Genomic DNA, 26,473 nt, shown 5'->3' on the forward strand with positions numbered 1-26,473 from the left:
TCAAGGAGAATATGTTTTTTTCTCATCAAAATTTCTCTCAAAATATTTGTAATTTGCTGCATTCTGTGTAATACGAAAATGTTACATTAATGCTAATGCATTTTAAATTGACAAAGTGTTTTGCCTCTTGTTTGGTATGTTAAATGTTATTAGAAAGACGAGGTTGTGATGACAAAATAGATTTTAAAAAAAATATATAAAACTGTCCGTCGATCCGTGTCATTAGCAAACCCCTGTACCAATTAAACACATTGTCTTGTTAATGTCTCGTGTTTTGATGTTTTTTTTTTGGAGAATATGTGCATAAGCTCTTTACCGGAAGAATCTGCTTGTAATCGGGGAAAACATTAAGGGCAAAACGTAAAACTGTTGGCACAACAAATGCGAGGAGGGTGTCTTCTCGAGACATGCCCTCCGCGACCAGGGGAGGCGAGTGTCACTCCGAACGTGGAAGGGGAGCCGGTGGAAGTTGGACACTTCCCACGGGTCTTAAAGCGGAATTGATACTGTCGAGAAGAGTGACGTTCGTTTCTCGACTCGTTCACCCCGAGTATTATGCGAGCCAAATTTCCTTGAAACATGCAAACCGAGGATCGACTCAGCCGGTTTATTGTAACCGCTGCCGTTTCTGTATCGTATTGTGCTGTCAATAATGTCTGAATTTCAGAGAGAGGGAATTGCATTGGAAATCCGTCATTGTGAGACGTACGCCACCATTTAATCCCTTCAATATCTACATCTAACTGGAATCACTTCCGTTGCCATCTGTTACCAAGTCGTGCCCGAAGTCCGCTGTTCAGGGAAATTCTGCCTTATTCCAAGGGATCCGGACAGGTCACTGCAACGTGACAAGAATGAAATATCTCTCCAGTTCCTGAAATAAGGTAGCAAGTATCCTTTTTAATGCTGTGGACAACTTGGGCGCTAGTGGGGTTATCCCCACTCACGATGGTGCTGTCCTTCAAGAGTCGTGACCAATGGCCAGCCGGCTTTCATTGTCAATCTTGTAGCACCATCGCCCCCTTCAGGACACACGGCACTCTGCAACGAGACCATCTGACCAGAGGAGCTGACCCCATTAGGAATCTCACATCAGGGCAACAAGGAAGCGGGCCAGCAGAGGGCAGAAACAAGGAAACAAACTAGAATTCTTCTTAAACACAAGGGATTCTGCAGATGTTGTAAATTCAGAGAAACACACACACAAAATGCTGGAGGAACTCAACGGTTCAGGCAGCATCTATGGAGAGAAATAGGATAGGATTTTTCTTCTAAGGCAAAACATACATTAGATAGCTTGTGGTGTTTGTAACCATACCTCAGCATGTTGTTCAGATATGCAAACCCACCATTGGAAGGTTACCTTGGAAAAGATGTTGGGAAATTACTTTGGATGTTGATGCTTTGACTAATCATGTGCAATTCACATATATATGCACGTACAGTGTACACTTTACTCACACTGCAGCCTACCTCCCGATATTACTGTTGTTTAACTTCATGTTTGTTAAAGTGGCACAAAGATTCCCCTTCCCAACAAACCTCAAGTTCTCTCATCAGTGCAGGAGATTCCTCAGCCAACCACGTTTGTCCCGAAGCTTACTTTCAACATTTTCAACTCACCCACCAGAAGAAATGGATTATTTCGATCAACACCCCTAACTCCTTTAATCATTATAAACATCTACATTTCATCAGAGAGATTCCCTCAAAACTATGAAAATGGACAAGGGAGAGCCAGTGGATGTAGTGTACCTGGACTTCCAGAAAGCTTTCGATAAAGTCCCACATAGGAGATTAGTGGGCAAAATTAGGGCACATGGTATTGGGGGCAGAGTACTGACATGGATTGAAAATTGGCTGGCTGACAGGAAACAAAGATTAACGGGTCCCTTTCAGAATGGCAGGCTCTGACCAGTGGGGTACCGCAAGGTTCGGTGCTGGGACCGCAGCTGTTTACAAAATACATTAATGATTTAGATGAAGGGATTAAAAGTAACATTAGCAAATTTGCTGATGACACAAAGCTGGGTGGCAGTGTGAAATGTCAGGAGGATGTTATGAGAATGCAGGGTGACTTGGACAGGTTGGGTGAGTGGGCAAATGTATGGCAGATGCAGTTTAACATGGATAAATGTGAGGTTATCCACTTTGGTGGCAAGAACAGGAAGGCAGATTACTATCTAAATGGAGTCAAGTTAGGAAAAGGGGAAGTACAACAAGATTTAGGTGTTCTTGTACATCAGTCAATGAAAACAAGCATGCAGGGACAGCAGGTAGTGAAGAAAGCTAATGGCATGCTGGCTTTTATAAGAAGAGGAATTGAGTATAGGAGTAAAGAGGTCCTTCTGCAGATGTACAGGGCCCTGGTGAGACCCCACCTGGAGTATTGTGTGCAGTTTTGGTCTCCAAATTTGAGGAAACACGTTCTTGCTATTGAGGGAGTGCAGCGTAGGTTCACAAGGTTAATTCCCGGAATGGCGGGACTGTCATATTTTGAAAGGTTGGAGCGACTGGGCTTGTATACACTGGAATTTAGGATGAGAGGGGATCTGATTGAAACATATAAGATTATTAAGGGATTGGACACATTGGAGGCAGGAAGCATGTTCCCACTGATGGGTGAGTCCAGAACTAGAGGCCACAGTTTAAGAATAAGGGGTAGGCCATTTAGAACAGAGATGCGGAAAAACTTTTTCACCCAGATAGTGGTGGATATGTGGAATGCTCTGCCCCAGAAGGTAGTGGAGGCCAAGTCTCTGGATGCTTTCAAGAGAGAGTTAGATAGAGCTCTTATAGATAGCGGGGTCAAGGGATATGGGGAGAGGGCAGGAACAGGGTACTGATTGTGTATGATCAGCCATGATCACAGTGAATGGCGCTGCTGGCTAGAAGGGCCAAATGGCCTACTCCTGCACCTACTGTCTATTGTCTATTGTCCAGAGAGTATAGGCCCCAAGCCAAGTAGCCAGTGACACAGACTTCCTTTGGCTTTTGAACTTCTTGCAGTGCTTGCGTTGCAGTGAAGCAGAAGATGATAGACTGAGATCCAAAGGAGTTAATACACCAGGTCCTCTGGCTCCAGGAGAAGATATCCATGTAAGCGCTTTGGGATTGGTAGCTGGGGAATGAGGGTGGAGCACTGCTTTCCAAACAGCTTCCTGGCAGCGAATCGGCACAGGTGTTGCAAGGAGCGGGGGCCAGAGGCTAAGGCAAAGAGGGACTCATAGAATGGCCGGTGCATCTAGAGAGTAGAGAAGAGTTAGCACTCACCTTGAGATCCGTCACTCAGTGTAACCATGCCATTAAATGGAATGTGTTCTTCCGAATGGAGAGAGGTTAAGGGTAGGAGGCGGTGTCTAGTACAAGAGGTCACAGGTAAGAGGCAGAAGGTTTAGAAGGGATTTGAGGAGAAAATGTTTCATACAGGAAGCATGGTGGGGCACTTACGTGTTGGCACTTGTGGGCTGCACCCAGCACATTGCCAGGTTGTGCTGGTTATTAATGCCAAAGATGTATTTCACTGTATGGTTTGACATACACGTGATAAATAAATGAATCCAAACCTCGTGTCATCCACTTTCTTGGTGAACCATTCTTCATTCTACTACAGATGTAGCATTAGAATTCAATAACCAAAAATAGGCACCAAAAGATTGAGCAGAGGACTGTTTTCACCACAGATGAGTTTTTGGCACAAAATTTTTGTGCCAATTTTTGCCACAATATTGCGTGTAAGGGTAAGGGATGTCGTTACATTTTTACAAAACTTTGGTTAAACCAGACCTGGAGATGTATGTTCAGTTCTGTCCACTACTCACTGAAACCTATCGAATATTGAAATGTTGAGATAGAGTGGATGTGGAGAGGATGTCTCCTATAGTGGAGGAGTCCAGGACCAGAGGGCACAGCCTCAGAATAGAGGGATCTCCATTAAGGACAGAGATGAGGAATGATTTCTTCAGCTAGAGGGTGGTGAATCTGTGAAATTCATTGCCACAGACGGCTGTGGAGGCCAAGTCATTGGGTACATTTAAAGTGGAGGTTGAGGTTCTTACTAGGGACTCAAAGGTTGAGAGGGATAAGAATCAGCCGCGATGGAATGTCGGAGCAGACTTGATGGTCAGAGAGGCCGAATTCTACTTGGATGTCTTATGGTCATTAGACCATAATTTGACCATTCTTATTAAAGAAGCAGGTGAAGGTTGCAGAGGAAATTTATCAGGATGGTGCTTGTGATGTATTGTATCCATTAAGAGGTGAGGCTGTATTGGTTTTCTTTTGAATGGAGGAGGCTGAAGGATAGCAGATAGTGCAGGTGGAGGTGTGCAAATCACAACATTACAGGTATAAGGTTTCGAAGGGATCTGAGGGGAAACGTTGGATCAGACATGCATTGCCTGAGAGGTGGTGGAGGTGGAGACCCTCAAGACATTAAGAAGCATCTATACAAGCACTTGAATCATCAAGGCACAGGAAGCAACGGACCGAAAGCAATGGATGAGATAAGCAGAATGGTTAGTCTGGGCATTGTGGGCTGAAGGGCCTGTTTCATAGAACAGAACAGCACTGTATGGAACCTTAGGCTCATGATGTTGTGTCATAAACCTACTCTACAATCAATCTAAAAGCCTTTCCTCCTACATAGCCTGTAACCCACCACAGAGATGAGGAGGAATTTCTGTAGCCAGAGGGTGGTGAATCTGTGGAATTCATTGCCACAGACAGCCATGGAGGCCAAGTCATTGGGGATATTTAAAATAGAGGTTGATAGGTTTCTGATTAGTAAGGTCCTCCAAAATTACAGAGAGAAGGTAGAAGAACGGGGTTGAGAGGGAAATGGATCAGCCATGATGAAATGGCAGAGCAGACTCGATGGGCTGAATGGTCTAATCTGCTCCTATGTCTTATGAATTTATGGTTACAGATGGAAAGTGAGCTAACCCTCCCACCTCCACCCCACAATGTCCCGAGTCCCACTCTGCACCATAATGTATTATAAGACCATAAGACACAGGAGCAGAATTAGGGGATTTGGCCCAAAAGATCTGCTCCAGCATTTCACATTGCTGATCCAATTCAATTCTCAGCCCCAGTCTCCTGCCTTCTCCCTGTATCCCTCCGTGCCCTGAATAAACAAGAATCTGTCAACGTCTGCCTTAAAAATAACCAATAACTTGGTTCCACAGCCACCTGAGGCAACAAATTCCACAGATTCACCACTATTTGGCTAAAGAAACTTCTCTTCATCTCCATTCTAATGGAGGTTCATTTATTCTGAGGCTGTGTTGTCTGATCTTAGACTTCCAAACTACTGGGAACATCCTTTCCACATCCTCTCTATGGAGGCCTTTCAGAATTCAATAGGTTTCAATGGCATACTCCCCTATCCTAGGTCCTTCAGCCCTTAAGGAGGCTTCCAGTTCAGATAAGTGAATGAAAATGTCAGAAATAGGATCCCCTATGAAGTTACTGTGGTCACCTTCAGCACAATTGTTGTAACGTCACTCAAATACAAATCATTATTCATTCGAGCAATCTTTAATCCTGCCTAGGTGAGTCCAACTAGTGCAAGGCAACGTGCTTTCATGCTTGCTGGAGAGAGGAACGATCCCACAATGACAGGAGAAAGGTTTGATTGCAGTAGCACATTACTCGGGGATATATGATTGAAAGAGCACAGAGAAAATTTACAAGGATGATACCAGGACTTGACGGCCTGAGTTAAAGGGGAAGGTTGAACAGGTGGGAACTTTATTCCCTGATGCGTAGGAGAATGAGGGGGAGATCTGTTAGAGGTGTACAAAATTCTGAGAAGTGCAGACGGGGTAAATGCAAACAGGTTCTTTCCACTGAGACTGGAAAAAGAGGTCATAGATTAAGGGTGAAAGGTGAAATATTGAAGGGAAACCTGAGGGGGAGCTTCTTCACTTAGAGGGTGGTGTCAGGGTGGAACTGACTGCCAGTGGAAGCAGGTGAAGGTGTATTTGATTTCAATATTTAAGAGAAATTTGGATAAATACATGGATGGGAGGGGAATGGAGGACTATGGTCCAGGTGCAAGTCGATGGGACTAGGCAGAGTAATAGTTCAGTATGGATTAGATGGGCTGAAGGTCCTGTTTCTGGGCTATAGTGCTCTATGAGTCTATGACTCCAAATAATGAGTGGACATTGGGGAAGGAGAGTGGGAAGAGTAAACAACCAGTTCCAACACTTTCCACTGCCTCATGGAGTAAGTTGGGCTAGCCTTCTCTACAGTGGAACAATCAGTGCATAACAAGTGGAAATCAGACAACTAATTTCAGTGTCTATATGTTTGTCAGCAATTAGGAAAGTTATACCAGAGGAGTTAGTCTGAGACCAGTCAATTCATCACCGTGTATACAGGTTTTCATATGGGACACAGTTAGTACCCAGGTGAAAATATATTGGACACCTTTCTCCAGGAAACAGAAGGGGACCTGACAGAAGTCTTTAACATTACTGAGAGCTTGATAGAGGTTAGACATGGAGGAGTTTCCACTTGTGAAATAGTCCAAAACAGAAGACTCTTAACCTGAACTGGAGGGGGACTAACATCCTTGCGGGAAGGTTTGCTAGTGCTGCTCCGGGGGTTTAAACTAGATTTGCAGGGGGAGGGGAACCAGAGTGTTAGAGCAGATAGTGAGGTGGAGGAGGATAATGGATATGCGAGAACTGCAAGTATAGAGCATGGAGTAAAGCCAGATCTAGCATATAAAGAGGCTTTGAGAAAAGAGAAACAGAATAAAGGGTGTAAAGGTAGTAAGGCAGAAGGGCTAAAGTGTGTGTACTTCAATGCAAGAAGCACCAGGAGCAAAGGTGATGAACTGAGAGCTTGGATACATACTTGGAATTATGATGTAGTGGCCACTACAGAGACTTGGCCGGCACCAGGGCAGGAATGGATTCTCAATATTCCTGGATTTCAGTGCTTTAAAAGGGATAGAGAGGGGGGGAAAGGGGAGGAGGGCTGGCATTACTGGTCAGGGATACTATTACAGCTACAGAAAGGGTGGGTAATGTAGCAGGATCCTCTTTTGAGTCAGTATGGGTGGAAGTCAGGAACAGGAAAGGAGCAGTTACTCTACTGGGTGTATTCTATAGGCCCCCGGTAGCAGCAGAGATACCGAGGAGCAGATTGGGAGGCAGATTTTGGAAAGATGCAAAAATAACAGGGTTGTTATCACGGGTGACTTAACTTCCCTAATATTGATTGGCAACTGATTAGTTCCAATAGTTTAGATGGGGCAGAGTTTGTTAAGTGTGTCCAGGACGGATTCCTGTCACGGTATGTTGACAGACTGACTAGGGGGAATGCCATACTAGATCTATATTAGGTAACGAACCGGGTCAGGTCACAGATCTGTCAGTGGGTGAGCATCTGGGGGACAGTAATCACCGCTCCCTGGCCTTTAGCATTATCATGGAAAAGGTAGAATCAGAGAGGACAGGAAAATTTTTAATTGGGAAGGGCATATTATGAAGCTATAAGGCTAGAACTTGCGGGTGTGAATTGGGATGATGTTTTTGCAGGGAAATGTACTATGGACATGTGGTCGATGTTTAGGGATCTCTTGCAGGATGTTAGGGATAAATTTGTCCCGGTGAGGGAGATAAAGAATGGTAGGGTGAAGGAACCATGGGTGACAAGTGAGGTGGAAAATCTAGTCAGGTGGAAGAAGGCAGCATACAAGAGGTTTAGGAAGCAAGGATCAGATGGGTCTACTGAGGAATATAGGGTAGCAAGAAAGTAACTTAAAAGGGGGTGAGGAGAGCAAGAAGGGGGCATGAGAAGGCCTTGGCGAGTAGGGTAAAGGAAATCCCCAAGGCATTCTTCAGTTTTGTGAAGAACAAAAGGATGATAGGAGTAAAGGTAGGACCAATTAGAGATAAAAGTAGGAAGATGTGGAAGTGAACGAGGTCCTCAATGAATACTTCTCTTCGGTATTCACCAATGAGAGGGAACTTGATGACGGTGAGGACAATATGAGTGAGGTTGATGTTCTGGAGCATGTTGATATTAAGGGAGAGGAGGTGTTGGAGTTGTTAAAATATATTAGCACGGATAAGTCCTCGGGGCCTGACGGAATATTCCCCAGGCTGCTCCACGAGGCAAGGGAAGAGATTGCTGACCCTTTGGCTAGGATCTTTATGTCCTCAATGTCCACGGGAATGGTACCAGAGGATTGGAGGGAGGCGAATGTTGTCCCCTTGTTCAAAAAAAAGTAGTAGGGATAGTCCGGGTAATTATAGACCAGTGAGCCTTACGTCTGTGGTGGGAAAGCTGTTGGAAAAGTTTCTTAGAGATAGGATCCATGGGCATTTAGAGAATCATGGTCTGATCAGGGACAGTCAGCACAGTTTTGTGAAGGGTAGATCGTGCCTAACAAGCCTGATAGAGTTCTTTGAGGAGGTGACCAGACATATAGATGAGGGTAGTGCAGTGGATTTAGTAAGGCATTTGACAAGGTTCCACACAGTAGGCTTATTCATAAAGTCAGAAGGCATGGGATCCAGGGAAGTTTGGCCAGGTGGATTCAGAATTGGCTTGCCTGCAGACGACAGAGGGTCGTGGTGGAGGGAGTACATTCAGATTGGAGGGTTGTGACTAGTGGTGTCCCACAAGGATCTGTTCTGGGACCTCTACTTTTTGTGATTTTTATTAACGACCTGGATGTGGGGGTAGAAGGATGTGTTGGCAAGTTTGCAGATGACACAAAGGTTGGTGGTGTTGTAGATAGTGTAGAGGATTGTCGAAGATTGCAGAGAGACATTGATAGGATGCAGAAGTGGGCTGAGAAGTGGCAGATGGAGTTCAACCCGGAGAAGTGTGAGGTGGTACACTTTGGAAGGACAAACTCCAAGGCAGAGTACAAAGTAAACGGCAGGATACTTGGTAGTGTGGAGGAGCAGAGGGATCTGGGGATACATGTCTACAGATCTCTGAAAGTTGCCTCACATGTAGATAGGGTAGTTAAGAAAGCTTATGGGGTGTTAGCTTTCATAAATCAAGGGATAGAGTTTAAGAGTCACAAGGTAATGATGCAGCTCTATAAAACTCTAGTTAGGCCACACTTGGAGTACTGTGTCCAGTTCTGGTCGCCTCAGTATAGGAAGGATGTGGAAGCATTGGAAAGGGTACAGAGGAGATTTACCAGGATGCTGCCTGGTTTAGAGAGTATGGATTATGATCAGAGATTAAGGGAGCTAGGGCTTTACTCTTTGGAGAGAAGGAGGATGAAAGGAGACATGATAGAGGTGTACAAGATATTAAGAGGAATAGATAGAGTGGACAGCCAGCGCCTCTTTTGCAGGGCACCACTGCTCAATACAAGAGGACATGGCTTTAAGGTAAGGGGAGGGAAGTTCAAGGGGGATATTACAGGAAGGTTTTTTACTCAGAGAGTGGTTGGTGCATGGAATGCACTGCCTGAGTCAGTGGTGGAGGCAGATACACTAGTGAAATTTAAGAGACTACTAGACAGGTATATGGAGGAATTTAAGGTGGGGGTTATATGGGAGGCAGGGTTTAAGGGTCGGCACAACATTGTGGGCTGAAGGGCCTGTAATGTGCTGTACTATTCTATGTTCTATGTTAAGTATGAGATACTCTCCAGCGAATTTGTTGCTATATTTTAGGAGAAACCTGTTTAGTTTGGCAGTGAAGAAATGGAGAACTGTTGCTGAGGCACGTTGCATGGAAAGTTTTGAGGAAGTTGGATAAATATATGGTAAATTAAGGCAGGTGGGTGATATAAAGCAAGATGCAAGAGGCTAAACTGCCGGAACGAAAGTGAGAGGTCTATTTGGGTATTGTACGTTCTGGGTAATGATATGGATTAACAGAGTTGATAAAAATTTATGTATAATTCTTGTAAACCATTGGTTCAAACACAAAGGTGTGATTTCCTTCATGCTGTGCTGTAAGATTCAGTATTTTTCACCAGAATGGTATACCTGAAATATTTCCTCTGGGACAGCTTCCATCCACTCTTCTGTGACCTGAATTTGTTGGTAGGAGTTAAACAAGACTTCGACAGTTTTGGGAGAATCCGCACAACTTTTCAGCACCTGGAAGGAAAACAAGTTCCTGAGTGTTTGTAAAAAAAATCAACCCTTGCTTTGATCCGAACTCATGCATCGTCCTTCACACCTTTGGTGTTCTGTGAGACAACGATGATTGCACTTCGCCAGAGAGGCTCCTCTGCATTCCCTCCTCTTGGATACATGAACCATTCAGTTCCTTGTGGATGGAGGCAGAGAAGTGAGCAACAATTTGACCATGGTATATCAGACTGCTGTATCTGAGGCTCACAGAGACTGCTTTGCCGCCTTTGAGCCAGATAATACAAGCTCCCTATTCGGTCATTTGCCTGACAAAAGGCAGATGTATAAAACTTTGATGGTCCATAATCCTGATGATTTGACATTAGCCTCATCAGGTGATATCAACACATACCCTTCCAACTCACTATGACCCTATACCCTTCTCTCCCCTTCAGCTCACTAGGTCCTCCATTTAATCTGGTTTTACCCATAACCCTTTAATCTTCCTGGGTTCACAGTATAACACATAAAAACTGTAATAAAAGTGTGTCACAATATTACAGTCTGCCTAGCACAATACCTGCTGATTTGATTTGACGCACGCACATTTCACTGTCACTTTCGATGCACACTTGACAAACAAAGCTAATCTTATAAACGGAAATAGCATCAACAGTCCAGAAAACTGGTCGTGAAAGCTCTGAGTGTGCTGGATTACCTGAGTTTCACTTAGAATTCTGCCCACTGTGTCCCTCAGATTGAGCGGTATCCTTCGTTGTTCCGACCTCGTGTCGAAAGGTTCCAAACACCTTCGCTGCCTCAAGGCGTCAAGAGAGGGGTTACTACAGTAATACCGACCCTTCCCCAGGATATGGACACATTTGGGAGACCAGAGGGATGGATTTGCCAAGTACTTTGGGGTCTGCAGCCATCTGCTGCCAGTTGGGAATGGGCATTTCAGAACCAGAATCAAGTTTAGTATCACCGGCGTATGTCGTGAGATTTGCTTTGTGGCAGCAGCACATTGCAATCATCATCATTATTATATATCGTGTCGTAAGATGTGGGCGACCTTGGTCCCACGATCACGATCATTGTGGCAAACATTTGCCATTGCCTTTTTCTGGCTAGAGTCTTTACAAGACGGGTGACCTCAACCATTATCAGTACTCCTCAGGGATTGTCTGCCTGGCGTCCGAGGTCAGATAACCAGGATTTGTGACAGGCACCAGATGCTCATACGACCATCCACAATCTGCTCCCATGGCTTCGCGTGACCCTGATTGGTGGGGGCGAGGGGTCACCCTGCCCAAGGGTGAGCTGCAAGCCAGTGGAGAGACATATTTCTACCCCACCACCCAACTTTGCAATACATAATAATAATAATTATAAGTTACAGAAGGTAAATATAAAAAAGGAAGATTAAATTAAATGAGTAGTGAAAAAAGAGAGGAAATAATACTGATGTAGTGTTCATGGGTTCATTGTCCATTCAGAAATCTGATGGCAGAGGGGAAGAAGCTGTACCCTATACACTTCCCAGCACTGTTTTCCATCTGCCATTTCTTTGCCCTTTCTCCTTCTGTAACCTCTCTACTACTTCAACACTACCTGCCCCTCCACCTACAGTACCTTTGTATCATTTGCAAACTTGGCCACAAAGCCATCAATTCTGTCATCCAAATCATTAAAAAAAAGCAGTCCCAACGCAGGCCCCTGTGGAACTCTAGTCACTGGCAGCCAACCAGAAAAGGCTCCATTTACTTTACTTTACTGTCACCAAACAATTGATACTAGAGCGTACAATCATCACAGTGATATTTGATTCTGCGCTTCGCGCTCCCCGGAGTACAAATCAAAGTAAATATAATAAAATTTTAAATTATAAATCATAATTAGAAAATAGAAAAGGGAAAGTAAGGTAGTGCAAGTCAGGTCTGGAAATTTGGAAGGTACGGCCCAGATCCGGGTCAGGATCCGTTCAGCAGTCTTATCACAGTTGGAAAGAAGCTGTTCCCAAATCTGGGCGTATGTATCTTCATGTTCCTGAACCTTCCCCCGGAGGGAAGAGAGACAAAAAGTGTGTTGCTGGGTGGCTCGTGCCCTTGATTATCCTGGCAGCACTGCTCCAACAGCATGCAGTGTAAAGTGAGTCCAAGGATGGAAGATCGGTTTGTGTGATGTGCTGGGCTGTGTTCACGATCTTCCGCAGCTTCTTCCAGTCTTGGTCAAGACAACTTCCATACCAGGTTGTGATGCACCCTAGAAGAATGCTTTCTACAGTGCACCTATAAAAATTAGTGAGGGTTTTAGGGGACAGACCAAATTTCTTCAGCTTTCTCAGAAGTAAAGGTGCTGGTGGGCCTTCTTGGCAGTGGACTCTGCTTGGTTAGACCAAGTCAGGTCATTTGTGATATTCACCCTGAGGAACTTATGGCTTTTGACCTGTTTCACCTGCGCAACACCGATGTAGATGGGGTCGTGCAGTCTGCTCCTTCTGAAGTCAGCAACCAATTCCTTTGTCTTGCTGACATTGAGGGATAGGTTATTGTCTTCGCACCATGCCACCAGGTTCTTAATTTCCTCTCTCTACTCAGACTCATCATTACCCAAGATGTGGCCTACAGTTGTGGTGTCATCAGCAAACTTATATATTGAGTTCGATGGAAACTTGGCTACGCAATCATGGGTGTACAGTGAGTACAGCAGGGGGCTGAGTACACAGCCTTGTGGGGCACCGGTGCTCAGAGTGATTGTAGAGGAGAGCTTGTCCCCTATTTTTACAGCCTGGGTCCTGTCTGTGAGGAAGTTGAAGATCCAGCTGCAGATCTGAGTGCTAAGACCCAGGTTCCGGAGCTTAGGAATCAGTTGATTTGGAATGATGGTGTTAGAGGCAGAGCTGTAGTCAATGAAAAGGAGCCTTACATATGCGTCTTTATTCTCCAGGTGTTCTAAGGAGGAATGTAGGGCCAGAGAGATGGCATCTGCTGTTGACCTGTTGCTCCGGTAGGCAAATTGCAAAGCGTCGAGGTTGACCGGTAGGTTATGGTTGATGTGTGCCATAACCAATCGCTCGAAGCACTTCATAGCAATTGATGTCACAGCCACAGGTCGATAGTCATTCAGGCATGCCACCTTTCTTTTCTTCAGCACCGGGATTATCGTTGCCTTCTTAAAACACGAGGGGATCTTAGACTGAAGCAGGGAGCAGTTGAAGATGTTAGCAAGCACTCCAGCTAGCTCGCTTGCACAGGCCCGGAGAACCTGTCCCAGGACGCCACCTGGGCCCGTCGCCTTCCTTGGATTTATCTTCAGGAAGGCTCTTCTAACGTCTTCCTCGGTGACAATGAATCTCGATGCCACCAGGTCCGGTTGAATCTTGCGTGGAATGCGTTAAGTTCGTCAGGAAGAGAAGCGCTACAGTTATTGATATTCCCAGCCTTTTGCGCCCAGTGATCTCATTTAGACTCTGCCATAGTCTACTCGCATCCCTCTGGTTAGCCTGGGCTTCCAACTTGGCTCGATATTGCCTCTTGGCGCACTTAATGGCTTTCCAGAGTTCACACCTGGATTCCATGTAGCGACTGGTATCCCAGACGTAAAAGCCACAGCTCTATCCTTCAAAAAGGACTAGACCTCATAATTCATCCAAGGTTTCCAGTTAGGGAACACCCGGATTGTCTTGCGAGACACACAGTCCTCTGTGCATTTCCAGATAAAGTCTGTGACAGCTGAGGCATACTCATCGAGGTTAGCTGCTGAGTCCTAGAATACTAACCAGTCCACCGATTCAAAGCAGTCATGGAGGATCTCATCCATTTCCTCTGTCCAACGCGACACCACTTTTGACACCGTGACCTCCTGCTTCAGTTTCTGTTTGTAAGCCGGGAGGAGGAGTATGGCCTGATGGTCCGATTTTCCGAAGTGAGGTCGTGGGACGGAACGGTAGGCATCCTTGACTGCTGTGTAGCAGTGGTCAAGTATATTCGGACCTCTAGTGGAGGAGGAGACATGTTGGTATAACTCTGGCAGCGCTTTTCTGAGGTTGGCCTGGTTAAAGTCCCCGGCTGTAATGAGCAAAGCCTCCGGATACCTGGTCTCAAGTTCACTGATGTTGGCATAGAGTGTATTCACAGCACACTCCAAGTCCGCCTGGGGGGGAATGTAGACCGCTGTCAGTATGACCGAGGTGAATTCCCGTGGCAGATAATAGGGACGACACTTCACCGACAGATGTTCCAGGTCCGGTCTGCAGGAGCTTGTCAGTGCCACTGTGTCCGAGCACCACGCAGTGTTGATCAGTAGGCAGACTCCACCTCCCTTCGTCTTGCCCGAAGACGCTGTGCGGTCCATCCGATGGATCGAAAATCCCTCTGGTTGGATGGCACAGTCGGGGGTGGCAGAGGAGAGCCAGGTCTCCGTGAAACAGAATACACAGCAGTTCTGCATCTCCCTGCAGTAGGTGAGTCTCCCTTTAAGATCATCCACCTTGTTCTCTATGGCTTGCACATTAGCTAGTAGGATGGTGGACCCTAAAGCCCCTCAGCTTCAATCTGACCAGCAGCCCAGCTCTTTTCCCACGCTTCCTCGGTAATTTGTGCATCTTTCCAGGTTTCCATCGATGCAGTGTGTTTGTTGGCAGCTCTTTGAGGTTGGTGGACGCGTCCCACAGGGATCGATCGGCGGGTCACGTCGTTGGGCGCTCCAGGTTGGGCTGAGTGACGGGGAGGCTCCGCTGCCACTTCCAACTGCCGGGGGCCCAGGCTGTCGATCAGGTCGGGCCCGAAGCCGACACTTAATCCCGGAGGGCCGGGCTGCCGGCTGAAACAAGTCCGTGAACTGAGTCACGGTTGCGGAGGCCTAAGCTCCAGCCGAGCCCCGGGCTCGATTTCCGAGGTCGGCGGTGGAGGCCTCACTTCTGGCAGCTGTGGATGGCCACCAACGGACCAGGCCATTTATTCCCACTCTTCGCCTCCTGCCAATCAGCCAATGCTCTATCCATGTCAGTATCTCTCTTGTAATACCATGGACTCTTAACTTGTTAAGCACCTTGCCAAAGGCCTTCTGAAAATCCAAGTACACCACATCAACTGTTTCATTTTTGTCTATCCTGCTTGTTATTTCTTCAAAGAATTCCAACAGATTTGTCAGACAAGATTTTCACTTCAGGAAACCCTGCCTGTTTAATTATGTGCCTCCAAGTATCCTGAGACACATCCTTAATAATCGATTCCAACATCTTCCCAACCACTGAAGTCAGATGAACTGCCCTATCATTTCCTTCCCTCTGCCTCTCTCCCTTCTTGGAGTGACACTTGCAATTTCCCATTCCTTTGGAAACATGCCAGAATCCAATGGTTCTTGAAAGATCGTCACTAATGCCTCTGCAATCTCTTCATTGACTCTTTCGGAACCCGGGGGTGTACACCATCTGATCCAGGTGACGTACCAACCTTCAGACCTTTCAGCTTCCTTCTCTCTTGAAATGGCAACTTGACATCACTTCTGCCCCCTGACACTCTCAAACTTCTGGCACACTGCTAGTGCCTTCCACAGTGAAGACTGATGCAAAATACTTACTCAGTTCGTCCGTCATTTCCGTGTCCTCCAGTACTACCTCTCCAATATTATTTTCCAACAGTTCCATATCCACTCTCACCTCTCTTTTGCACTTTACGTATCTGAAGAAACTTTTGGTACCCTCTTTAATATTATTGGTCAGCTTACCTTCATATTCCATCTTTTCCTTCTTTATGAATTTTTTAGTAGACTTCTGTTGATTTTTAAAAGCTTTCCAATCCTCTAACTTCCCACTCATTTTTGCTCTATTATATGCCCTCTCTCTGGCTTTTATGTTGGCCTTGACTTATTTTGTCAGTCACAGTTGCATCATCCTGCCTTTAGACTACATCTTCTTTGAGATGTATCTACCCTACCCCTTTCGACTTGCTCACAGAAACTCCAGCTATTGGTGTTCTGTCATCATCCTTGCTGGTGTTTCCTTGCAATCAATTTTGGCCAGCTCTTCTCTCATGCCTCTGTAGTTCCCTTTACTCCACTGTAATACTGATACAGTTGACTTTAGCTTCTCATTTTCAAATTGCTGGGGAAATTCTATCATATTATGATCACTGGGCTCTCAGGGTTCCTTTACCTTAAGCTCCCTAATCAATTCTGGTTCATTGTACAACACCCAATCCAGAACAGCTGATCCCCTAGTGGGCTCAACCATGAGCTGCTCTAAGAGGCCATCTGATAGGCATTCTACAAATTATTCCTCTTTGGATCCAGCACCAACTTGATTTTCCCGATCTAACTGCATATTGAAATCCCCCATTCCCTTTTGGCATGCATTTTTTGTCTTATGTTGTAATTTGTAGACCACATTTTTGCTACTGTTTGGAGGTCTGTATGTAACTCGCACCAGGGTTTTTTTACCCTTGCAGTTTCTTAGCTTGACCCACAATGATTTTATATCTTCTGATCCTGTGTCACCTCTTCCTAATGATTTGATTTCATTTTTTGCCAACAGAGCCACCCACCCCCTCTGCCAACTTGCCTATTCTTTCGATACAATGTTTATCCTTGGACGTTAAGCTCCCAACTATAATCTTCTTTCAGCCATGATTCATTAATGCCCTCAATGTCATACATGCGTCTCTAACTGTGCTACAAGCTCACCTACCTTATTCTGTACATTGTGTGCATTCAAATATGCTTTCAGTCCTGTATTCATCACCCTTTTCAATTTTGTCCCCCTTTACGTTGCAACTCATCCCATTGACTGTAATTTTGCCTTGCCATCAGCCTGTCCTTGCTAACAGTCTCATTACATACTGCCTATGTTTGTAAACCAACTACCACATCCTCAGCACTATCATTCCAGTTTCCATCCACCTGCCAAATTGGTTTAAAACTTCCCAAACAGTGCTAACAAGCCTGCTCACAAAGATATTGTTCCCCCTCAGGTTCAGGTGTAACCCATCCCTTACTCTAGAAATCTGAACCCCTGCTCCCTGTACCAGTTCCTCAGCCCCACATTCATCATCCTATTCCTACCCTCACTGGTGCGTGGCACAGGCAACAATCCAGAGATTACTACACTGGAGGTCCTGCCTTTTAACTTTCTAGCTAGCTCCCTAAAATCTCTCTTCAGGACCTGCTCTCCTCTCCTACCTATGTCGTTGGTGCCAATACATACCAAGACTTCTGGCTGCTCACCCTCCCCCTTTAGAATGCCACGGACCTGATCTGAGACATCCCTGACCCTGGCACCAGGGAGGCAACATACCATCCGGTATCTCTGTTGCGACCACAGAATCTGATCTCTATTCCTCTGACAATGGAATCTCCTATCATCACTGCACTGCTCTTCACCTCTCTTCTCTTCTGATCCACAGCAGTGCCAGAGACCTTGACTTCCCCACCTGGAGCCCACAATCAATTGCTTGGTCTTACTGATGTTAAGTGTAAGGTTATTGCTGAGACACCACTCAACCAGCTGATCTACCTTGCTCCTGTATGCCTCCTCATCAGCATCTGAAATTCTGCCAAGATTAGTTGTGTTGCTGGCAAGTTGCATTGATGGCCTATCCGCACAAATGTGGATGTACAGAGAGTAGAGCCGTTGGCTAAGCATGCATCCTTCTGGTGTGCCAGTGTCGACTGTCAGTGAGGAGATGTTATCTCCGATCTGCACAGACTGTGGTCTCCTAGTGATTATGTTGAGGATCCAGTTGCAGAGGGAGGTACAGAGGCACAGGTTTTGCAGTTTGTTGATTAGAGCTGAGGGTATAATTGTGTTGAACACTGAATTGCAATAAATATTGCTATTGTCCAGGTGATCTAAAACCAAGGGGAGAGCCAATGAGATTGCACCTGCTGTAGGCAAATGGCAATAGGTCCACATCCCCTTGCCTTCTCTCCACAGTCCAAAGCCACAACAACTGATGAGGTGGGGTGGTCCAGGTCAAGATGAATAGAGCTGGGAGCACTAAGCAGATTCACTTGCTCACTCACTGATCCAGGATGGTCACCTCTCATCCTCTGTCGCTCCAAGGAGAAAAGGCCAAGTTCCCTCAACCTATTCTCATAAGGCATGCTCCCCAATCCAGGCAACATCCTTGTAAATCTCCTCTGCACCCTTTCTATGGTTTCCACATCCTTCCTGTAGTGAAGCGACCAGAACTGAGCACAGTACTCCAAGTGGGGTCTGACCAGGGTCCTACATAGCTGCAACATTACCTCTCGGCTCTTAAACTCAATACCACGATTGATGAAGGCCAATGTACCGTATGCCTTCTTAACCACAGAGTCAAACTGTGCAGCAGATTTGAGTGTCCTATGGACTCGGACCCCAAGATCCCTCTGATCCTCCACACTGCCAAGAGTCTTACCATTAATGCTGTATTCTGTCATCATATTTGACCTACCAAGATGAACTTATTATTTAATTATTTATGGTTTTATATTGCTGTATTTCTTCACTATTCCTGGTTGGTGCGGCTGTAACGAAACCCAATTTCCCTCAGGATCAATAAAGTATGTCTGTCTGTCAAAATGAACCACTTCACACTTACCTGGGTTGAACTCCATCTACCACTTCTCAGCCCTGTTTTGCATCCTATCAATGTCCCACTGTAACCTCTGACAGCCCTCCACACTATCCACAACACCTCCAACCTTTGTGTCATCAGCAAACTTACTGACCCATCCCTCCACTTCCTCATCCAGGTCAATTCTTCCTTTCTCTGGGTGGCACAGTAGTCAGTGGCAGGATTTACAGCACCAGCTGTGAGGTTAGGGTTCGATTCCTGCTGCAGTCTACAGAGAGGCTGACTGTGACTGTGTGGGTTTCCTCTGGGTGCTCTGGTTTCCTCCCACATTCTGAAAGACGTACAGGTTAGGTTTGGTGATCCGTGGGCATGCCACTCTGGCACCCTGCAGGCCTCCCCCAGCACAATCCTCACTGATCTGATTTGACGCAAGTGACACACCTCACTGTGTTTTTCCAATGTACATGTGACGAATTAAGCTAATTTTTAATCTTTAATCTTTCTCTGTTATTGCTATCAGGAATGCTGAAACCTGCCATAATTAGCTTGATTTATTTATTATGATTGCAAATTTTTCTTTTGCCGTGATGTACATCCCTGTAGGTGTCTAACTGCCACTGTCTGTACTCAGTACATAGTAAGTACTCAGAGATTTGCTGATGGGTTGTTTGAGAATGGAGCCCTGGTAGAGTTGGCTGTCAGAGGCAGGACAGGGAATGGCTGGTTGGGAAGGCAGTTGCTGAGCTGGATATTAAATGAAAGATTGAATGGCCTCCAGCTGGCTCTGTGCACCGTGCCCCTGAACATGGGTCATGTTCTTGAGTTGCTGCAAATTTCTCGTATCACCACGACTTTCATTTGGACCTGGTTTCCTATAAATGTCTTTCAAAAGGGTCACTCATGATTAGGTGTAGGCTTCATTGTGATTGTAAAGAACATAAAGTCCCAAATAGGGAGAGACTTTGCTTATGACATTGCAGTGTTTCAGGCCCTATTTTGTGTTAAAGGAAAATTTGAAGCAGAGATGAATCTGTCATGGTCCGGTCCGTGATGTCTGCTTTCCGGTTCACAGTCCGGTCCGTAAACTCCGGACTCTGGGTCTTCCGGCTGTCCCTTGTTTCAGTTGGGCTTAATCACAGGCACCTGATGCTCATTTGAGGCTGGAATAAAGTGGCCCTGGGATCGAGTGTGGGTGCTGGTTTGTCTTGTCAGTATCCTGTCCTTGCCTCTGTGGGGTAAGTCAGGTGGTCTTTGCTGTTATCCTGAGGCTGGACTGTTCCCTTCCTTTCCCCTTCTTTCTGTAGCCCTTAGCTGGAGCCTCGCCTATTCTTGCTGTCAAGTTCCACTGCTGGAGCAAGACTGGAGCCTTGCTGTGTCCAGATCAGGAACTGTCTCTTTGTGTCCTCCCCTTTGCTAGGTAGGTCCATCTGTTTGCTGCTACCTAGTGTTGGGAACTGTCTTGTCATGTTCAGCTTTCTGTGTATGAATCCTGGCCCTATGTCCTGTTCCCAAGGAGGGGTTGTGGCTCTGTTCTGCGTTCCTGTCTCCCGAGACCGAGGCTCCGCGCTCCGCGTTCCTGTATCCCGAGACCGAGGCTCCGCGCTCCGCGTTCCTGTCTCCCGAGATCGAGGCTCCGCGCTCCGCGTTCCTGTCTCCCGAGATCGAGGCTCCGCGCTCCGCGCTCCTGTCTCCCGAGACCGAGGCTCCGCGCTCCGCGTTCCTGTCTCCCGAGACCGAGGCTCCGCGCTCCGCGTTCCTGTCTCCCGAGATCGAGGCTCCGCGCTCCTGTCTCCCGAGATCGAGGCTCCGCGCTCCGCGCTCCTGTCTCCCGAGATCGAGGCTCCGCGCTCCGCGTTCCTGTCTCCCGGGACCGAGGCTCCGGGCTCCGCGTTCCTGTCTCCCGGGACCGAGGCTCCGCGCTCCTGTCTCCCGAGACCGAGGCTCCGCGCTCCGCGTTCCTGTCTCCCGGGACCGAGGCTCCGCGCTCCGCGTTCCTGTCTCCCGAGACCGAGGCTCCGCGCTCCGCGTTCCTGTCTCCCGGGACCGAGGCTCCGCGCTCCGCGTTCCTGTCTCCCGGGACCGAGGCTCCGCGCTCCGCGTTCCTGTCTCCCGGGACCGAGGCTCCGCGCTCCGCGTTCCTGTCTCCCGGGACCGAGGCTCCGCGCTCCGCGTTCCTGTCTCCCGGGACCGAGGCTCCGCGCTCCGCGTTCCTGTCTCCCGAGACCGAGGCTCCGCGCTCCTGTCTCCTGAGATCGAGGCTCCGCGTCCATCCCAGGAGTCCTGCATCCTGCTCCCACGTCCAGTCCTGTTGCCTTGCCATGTCGTGTCCTCGCCTGGATCCGGAGTGTGAGCCTGAGTTAAGGCCCAGGTTCCGGGTCCCTGTCCGGTCTCTGGCTCGGAGACCTTGTTCAGGTTCCAAGTTCCTAGTTCCTTGTCCAGGCCCTGTCTCCTAGTCTCGTCCAGGGCCTGTGTCCTGTCCAGTGTCGTTTCTTCCTCACTTCCCTTGCTTTCTTGACTCACCCAGTCCTGACCCCCGTACTTCAGTGTCTATGTCTTGATTTTGGGTCTGCTCTAAGTGTCCACTTTAGAACAGAAACACCTATATGTTGTAAAGAAAAATAATTGAAACAAATGCACTTTTGTCTGGATGCTTGCACCAGGTATCAAAGCCTACATTGACTCTCAATGTATTGTTTTAAGATTTGAGTCCTGGTTTTCAGTTCATTCCATCTCTCTGTACCGTTTGTAAGCATGAAGATTTGTCTTCACACACTGTGTGATCCTGACACTGAACCTCCATGTTTGCTAGATGGATTAGCCTCACATGTCACATGTACATTGGAACATACAGTGGGATGCGTTGTTTGTGATGAATCAAATCACCGAGGGTTCTGCTGGGGGCAGCCTGCAAGTGTTGCTTCTGACGCCAATGTAGCATGCCCACAACTCGGAAACCCTAACCGTGTGTCTCTTGGAATGTGGGAGCACCCAGAGGAAGCCTGCATAGTCACGAGGGAGAATGTACAATCTCCTTACGGACAGTGGTGGGAATCGAGCCCTGATGGTGCTGCTGGCACTATAAAGTGATTGCGCTAACCACTATGTTACTTTGTGGTACCGTTTTCATCTTTTCCCCTTATTAAAAACTTTCCTATTTTGAACAGCTAGCTCATTGATGGGTGACACTCTGGTGTGGTGGGTAGAGCTATTGTCCTGCAGCCCCAGAGATGTAGGTTCAACCCTGACCTCGTGTGCTGTCCAGGTGCAGTTTGCCCATTCTCCCTGTGACCGCGTGGACAACCTCTGGGTGCTCTAACGTCCACAAAGGTGTGCAGTTTGACATTGTGGGGGTGTGTGCGCGTGGTAGAATCTGTGAAAGTTAATGAGAATAGGATGAATGTAGGATTAGTGTCAACAGGTGGTTGATGGGCCTTTATCCACGCTGTACCTCTCTATGACAGCCACTCATCTTTGAGTAGATGCCATGACAGCTTTCTCTGGAACAGTGAGCACTGATGTTACCTTCAGAAAGGCTCCTGGCCACACCCTGTGAGATCCATGATTGAGTAAAGTTTGTACTGTGCACTGGGGTTCAAGCTCTTTCTTGAAAGGTGCAGCCTGTATGGCATTGGCCAAGGGAGAGCAACCGTTGTAGTCAATGGCGTTGATGTCTGCTCCGTGCTTCAGCAGCAGTTGGACCAGCTGGACGCTGGCATTTCTGGAAGCCTTGTGCAGTGGGCTCCGCTTCTCCGAATCGACAGAGTTCACGTTGGCGCTGTACGCGATCAGGAGCTTGCACACTTGGAGATAGTCTTTCTGCTTTGCCAGGTCCGCTGCACTGGCACAGGCGCAGCTCAGCGGTGACACCTGGTGGACATTCAGGACATCCACAGAGGCCCCGTATCTGAGGTAGAGGTGGGCATGAGTATGAAGACCCTGCCTGGCCACTACATGCAAAGGGGTCTCCTGATCCTCCTCGGTCAACTGGTTGACATCTGCACGATACTTTAGGAGCAACTTTGCACACCTAGACAAGGGAAGAAAACCGGGAAAGCATTACTCTCATATTCACCTATAACTTGAGGACAGGGCTTTCCTCTTTGGAGTGAAAGAGGATGAGAGATGACTTGATAGATGTGTACAAGATCATAAGAGGCAGAGATTGAGTAGATAGCTAGAGACTTTTTTTTCCCAGGGCTAAAACAGCTTATACAAGAGGGCATAATTTTAAGGTGACTGGAGGAAAGTATTGGCGGGATGGCAGAGGCAAGTTTTTCTACAGAGTGGTGGGTTGTGGAACAGCCTACTAGGGGTGGTGGTAGAGGCAGGTACATTGGGGAATTTGAGAAACTCTTAGATAGGCTCATGGATGATTGAAAAATGAAGGACCATGTAGGGGGCAAGAGTTAGATTGATCTTAGAGTAGGTTAAAAGGTCAGCACAACATTGTGGGCTGAAGGGCCTGTACTGTACTGTAATGCTGTATGTTCTATGTCCAATTATAACTAAACCCTGAAGTTCCCTCTGTAAATCTGACTCCAGTTTGACATGCACTTTAAAATGTAACTCTTTATCTATCTTGTATCTGCTTTTGTGGCACAGTGTCCAATCTTGTGCATTTGTCTCTCTGTTAAGCAGCCTCAGGCATTTTTATTGAAATCACTAAACAAATGTAAGTTGTTGGCAATGATAGGTCTTAAGTGCGATGATTAGTTATTAGCTCCTGTTGCCTTGCTAAGTAATGGTGACTGAAATACTCTGGTCTCACCATGGGGCCTGTCTGTATCGACACGGCCAAAATCTCCTTCCCTGGTGTCTTGGCATTCAATGCTATTTGAAAAGAAGTAACAGCAAAACACAAGATGACAGAGGAACCCAACAGGCCAGGCGGCATTTATGGAGGAGAATAAACAGTTGACGTTTTGGGCCGAGGCTGTTCATCAGGACTGGAATGGAAGGGGATAGAACCCAGAATAAGATGATGGGGTGAGGGGAAGGTGTACACTGGTGGATGATGGGTGAAACCAGGTAAGGGGCTAAGTAAGTGGGTGGGTCTCAGGCTCTCCATTCTCCCTTGAGGATGCTCTTCTCTGCATCTTCAAGGTGAGGCATTGTACCAACTCCTACCCCACTCAGATCGGCTTATTCTTATTGGACCAATCATTCAAGGCACATGTGGTAATGTCAGAATGGGTTCTGCACCAGGAGTCAGCTGGTTGACCAGCATAGCTGACAATCGGGCACAACGTCTCCCAGCAAGGCCGTCTAGAAGCGGGCACATTCGGTCTAGCTGGAGGTGGGGAGGCTGTATACAGTCAGAGCTGATCATGGGAGTGCGTGGGTTGGAGCAAAAAGTAATGGAAGTTGGGATCATTGTGGTTAGGCTAGACGGAAATGTGGGAGGGTCGAAGATCAAAGGTGGAATTGGTGAAGGGAGGTCAAGAGGACAGCCAAGGTTAGGTAAGCAGGTGTGGGGAAGGGGTCATAGATGGCTGAATTATCAATAGACATTGGATTTGATAATCAGTGATTATGATTGATCAATGGGGTGTGTTGGTGATGTCACAGACATAGTGCCACTTAGTGCCACTGCATGGTAGTACAACAAGAATTTTGACCTCCGAGATCAGAGTTCATTGCCAAGACAGAGGATGAACCCATTGCAGGCTTGCAAGTAGATGAAAGATCTCTTATAAAATGACTCACCTAGAACCCATAGAATCTGACAGTATTTTGTAAAAACCAGGTGTGTGCTTCTAGCATCTAATGTAGAGGATGGAGGAATGTTCCCAGTTCTCAGAATATTTTTGATTAAGTTTCTCAAAAAAAATTGTTAACTGAAGCTGATGAGGGCCTTTTCTGGTTGGCTGCTGGTGACTAGTGGCTTTCTGCAGGGGTCAGTATTAGTTCTGATACTTTTCACGTTATGTGTACATGATCTAAATGATGGGATTGATGGCTTTGAGGCTAAATTTGCACGTGATACAAAGATAGGTGGAGGGGCAGGTAGTGTTGATGAAGCAAAATATCTAGAGAACAGGCATTCAGAGAATGGGCAAAGAAGTGGCAGATAGAATACAGTGTAAAGACTCGTACAGTCATAACACTTTGGTACAAGGAATAAATTGGAGGTGCAAGGGGACTTGTGAGTCCTGATGCAACTACCTAGTCCAACCTACTGAGTAGTCAGAGACCTAGATAGAATGATGTTGAAAAGATGTTTTCAATAGTGGGAAAGTCTAGGCCAGGGACACAGCCCCAGAATAGAAGTATGTTGCTTTAGAATGGAGATGAGGAGGAACTTCTTTAGCCAGGTGTTGGTGAATCTGTGGAATTCATTGTTCTAGATGGCAGTAGACACCAAGTCATTGGGTATATTTAAAATGGAGGTTGATAGGTTCTAGATTAGTAAGGATGTTCAAAGGTATGGGGAAAAGGGAGAAGGAAGAAGAATGGGGTTGAGAGGGAAAATAAATCAGCTGTGATGGAATGGCACAGCAGACTCAATAGACTGAATGGCTTAGTCCTACTCTTATGTCTTATGGTCTTATATTCTGGGAACATCGCTGGCAAGAATGTTACAGTGTGAGGGAGGGGTGAGAGCAAACAGGGGAAGGAGAACGACAAGGAGAACTTCAAAATCCAGAGTATAATCCAAATCAGCCACATCACAAATTAATTGGACAACTCACTTTGGAGATGTTGGTTTTTTTTGAGGTGTGGGCATTACCAGCAAGACTAGTATTTTACTGCCCATTGGTCATCGCCCTTTCGAAGTGGCCAGTGAAGTGCTACAGTCCTTCTGAGACAGTACTGGCACAGTGCTGTTCTGAAGGGAGTTCTCCACGGAGAGTCCAGTAATACTGAAGGACTGGTGATAGATGCGCTAGTCAGGATACTGTACGATTGGAAGAGAAAGCTGGAGATGGAGATACTCCTGTCTAGCTGCTGCCCTTGTCCTTGGTGGTGGATGTTATGAGTTTGGGAACTTCTGCCATGGTGACCCAGGAGAGTAACCGCAGCCCAGTTGGCTGATGGTACAAACAATACTCATGACACACCGCCGGGGCAAGAGATAATATTTCAGGTCATGGCTGAGGCACAAGTCAAGCAGGATTCTTTACTTTCACACACATACTAATAGCGAATAAAAGCTTTCTCTCCAGTGCTGGCTCTCTGGGCCTGCAACCCCACAGTGGTACACAGGCATCTCAGCCCTGATATCTGGAGGCACAGATGCTTTGTGTGCAATTTGCTTCGTAAGAATATCACATTCTGTTCACAAGCTATTTTTTTTACATAATTCCCTGCACGGATTAATTCAGACTTCGACTTGAAGCACACAGTGTAGAAAGATATCCATTCACCCTTCACTTGCCCTTGAAACAGCAAAATCTGTGAGTCTAAGTTTTGTTAATATTGGTAAACGTTTAATAAATATCCTTTAAAGGAAGTAATATGTTTATCATTTATCACTATTAAGCTATCAACTAGTTCCCTCTGGTCCACGGGGGGGGGGGGGGTGTGTATGTGTGTGTGTGTTATCTTGGTTAACACTGATAGTGAGAAAAAAGATCGATAGCATATTCAGGTGTGTGATAATTCTGTAATGAATTTTATACATATTTTACTTAACTTTCTGCAGTCTCACAAGTAAGATTTCCTTCAAAACTTTGAAGGAAGCTTCTGACTCGGGTGATTTTTGAGGTGTTTAACTCACTGCATAGCTTTGTACTTCCACACTGCGAGGGCAGAGTGAAAAGGTAACTGGTCTTTAAAGGCATCACCCGCAGATTGAAGACGCGTCTAAATGCCTTTGCCTTCTGACGTGAGCAATGCGATTGCTGA

The 26,473-nt window shown here is 46.6% G+C and overlaps 1 protein-coding gene across 1 annotated transcript in view; it reads right to left on the bottom strand.

Moving 5' to 3' along the window:
* asb18 (ankyrin repeat and SOCS box containing 18) overlaps positions 1–26,473 on the bottom strand; it is a 63,807-nt gene continuing 37,334 nt past the window's right edge. The window contains exons 7-9 of the mRNA XM_059965967.1: positions 22,148–22,652; positions 9,981–10,094; positions 1–3,244 (exon numbers count right to left, since the gene is read on the bottom strand). Coding sequence (XP_059821950.1) covers positions 3,059–3,244; positions 9,981–10,094; positions 22,148–22,652 — 805 coding nt within the window. The 3' untranslated portion in view covers positions 1–3,058. The remainder of the gene's footprint in view (positions 3,245–9,980; positions 10,095–22,147; positions 22,653–26,473) is intronic.

Source organism: Hypanus sabinus, chromosome 4 (genome assembly GCF_030144855.1).
Source record: "Hypanus sabinus isolate sHypSab1 chromosome 4, sHypSab1.hap1, whole genome shotgun sequence".
NCBI lineage: Eukaryota > Metazoa > Chordata > Chondrichthyes > Myliobatiformes > Dasyatidae > Hypanus > Hypanus sabinus.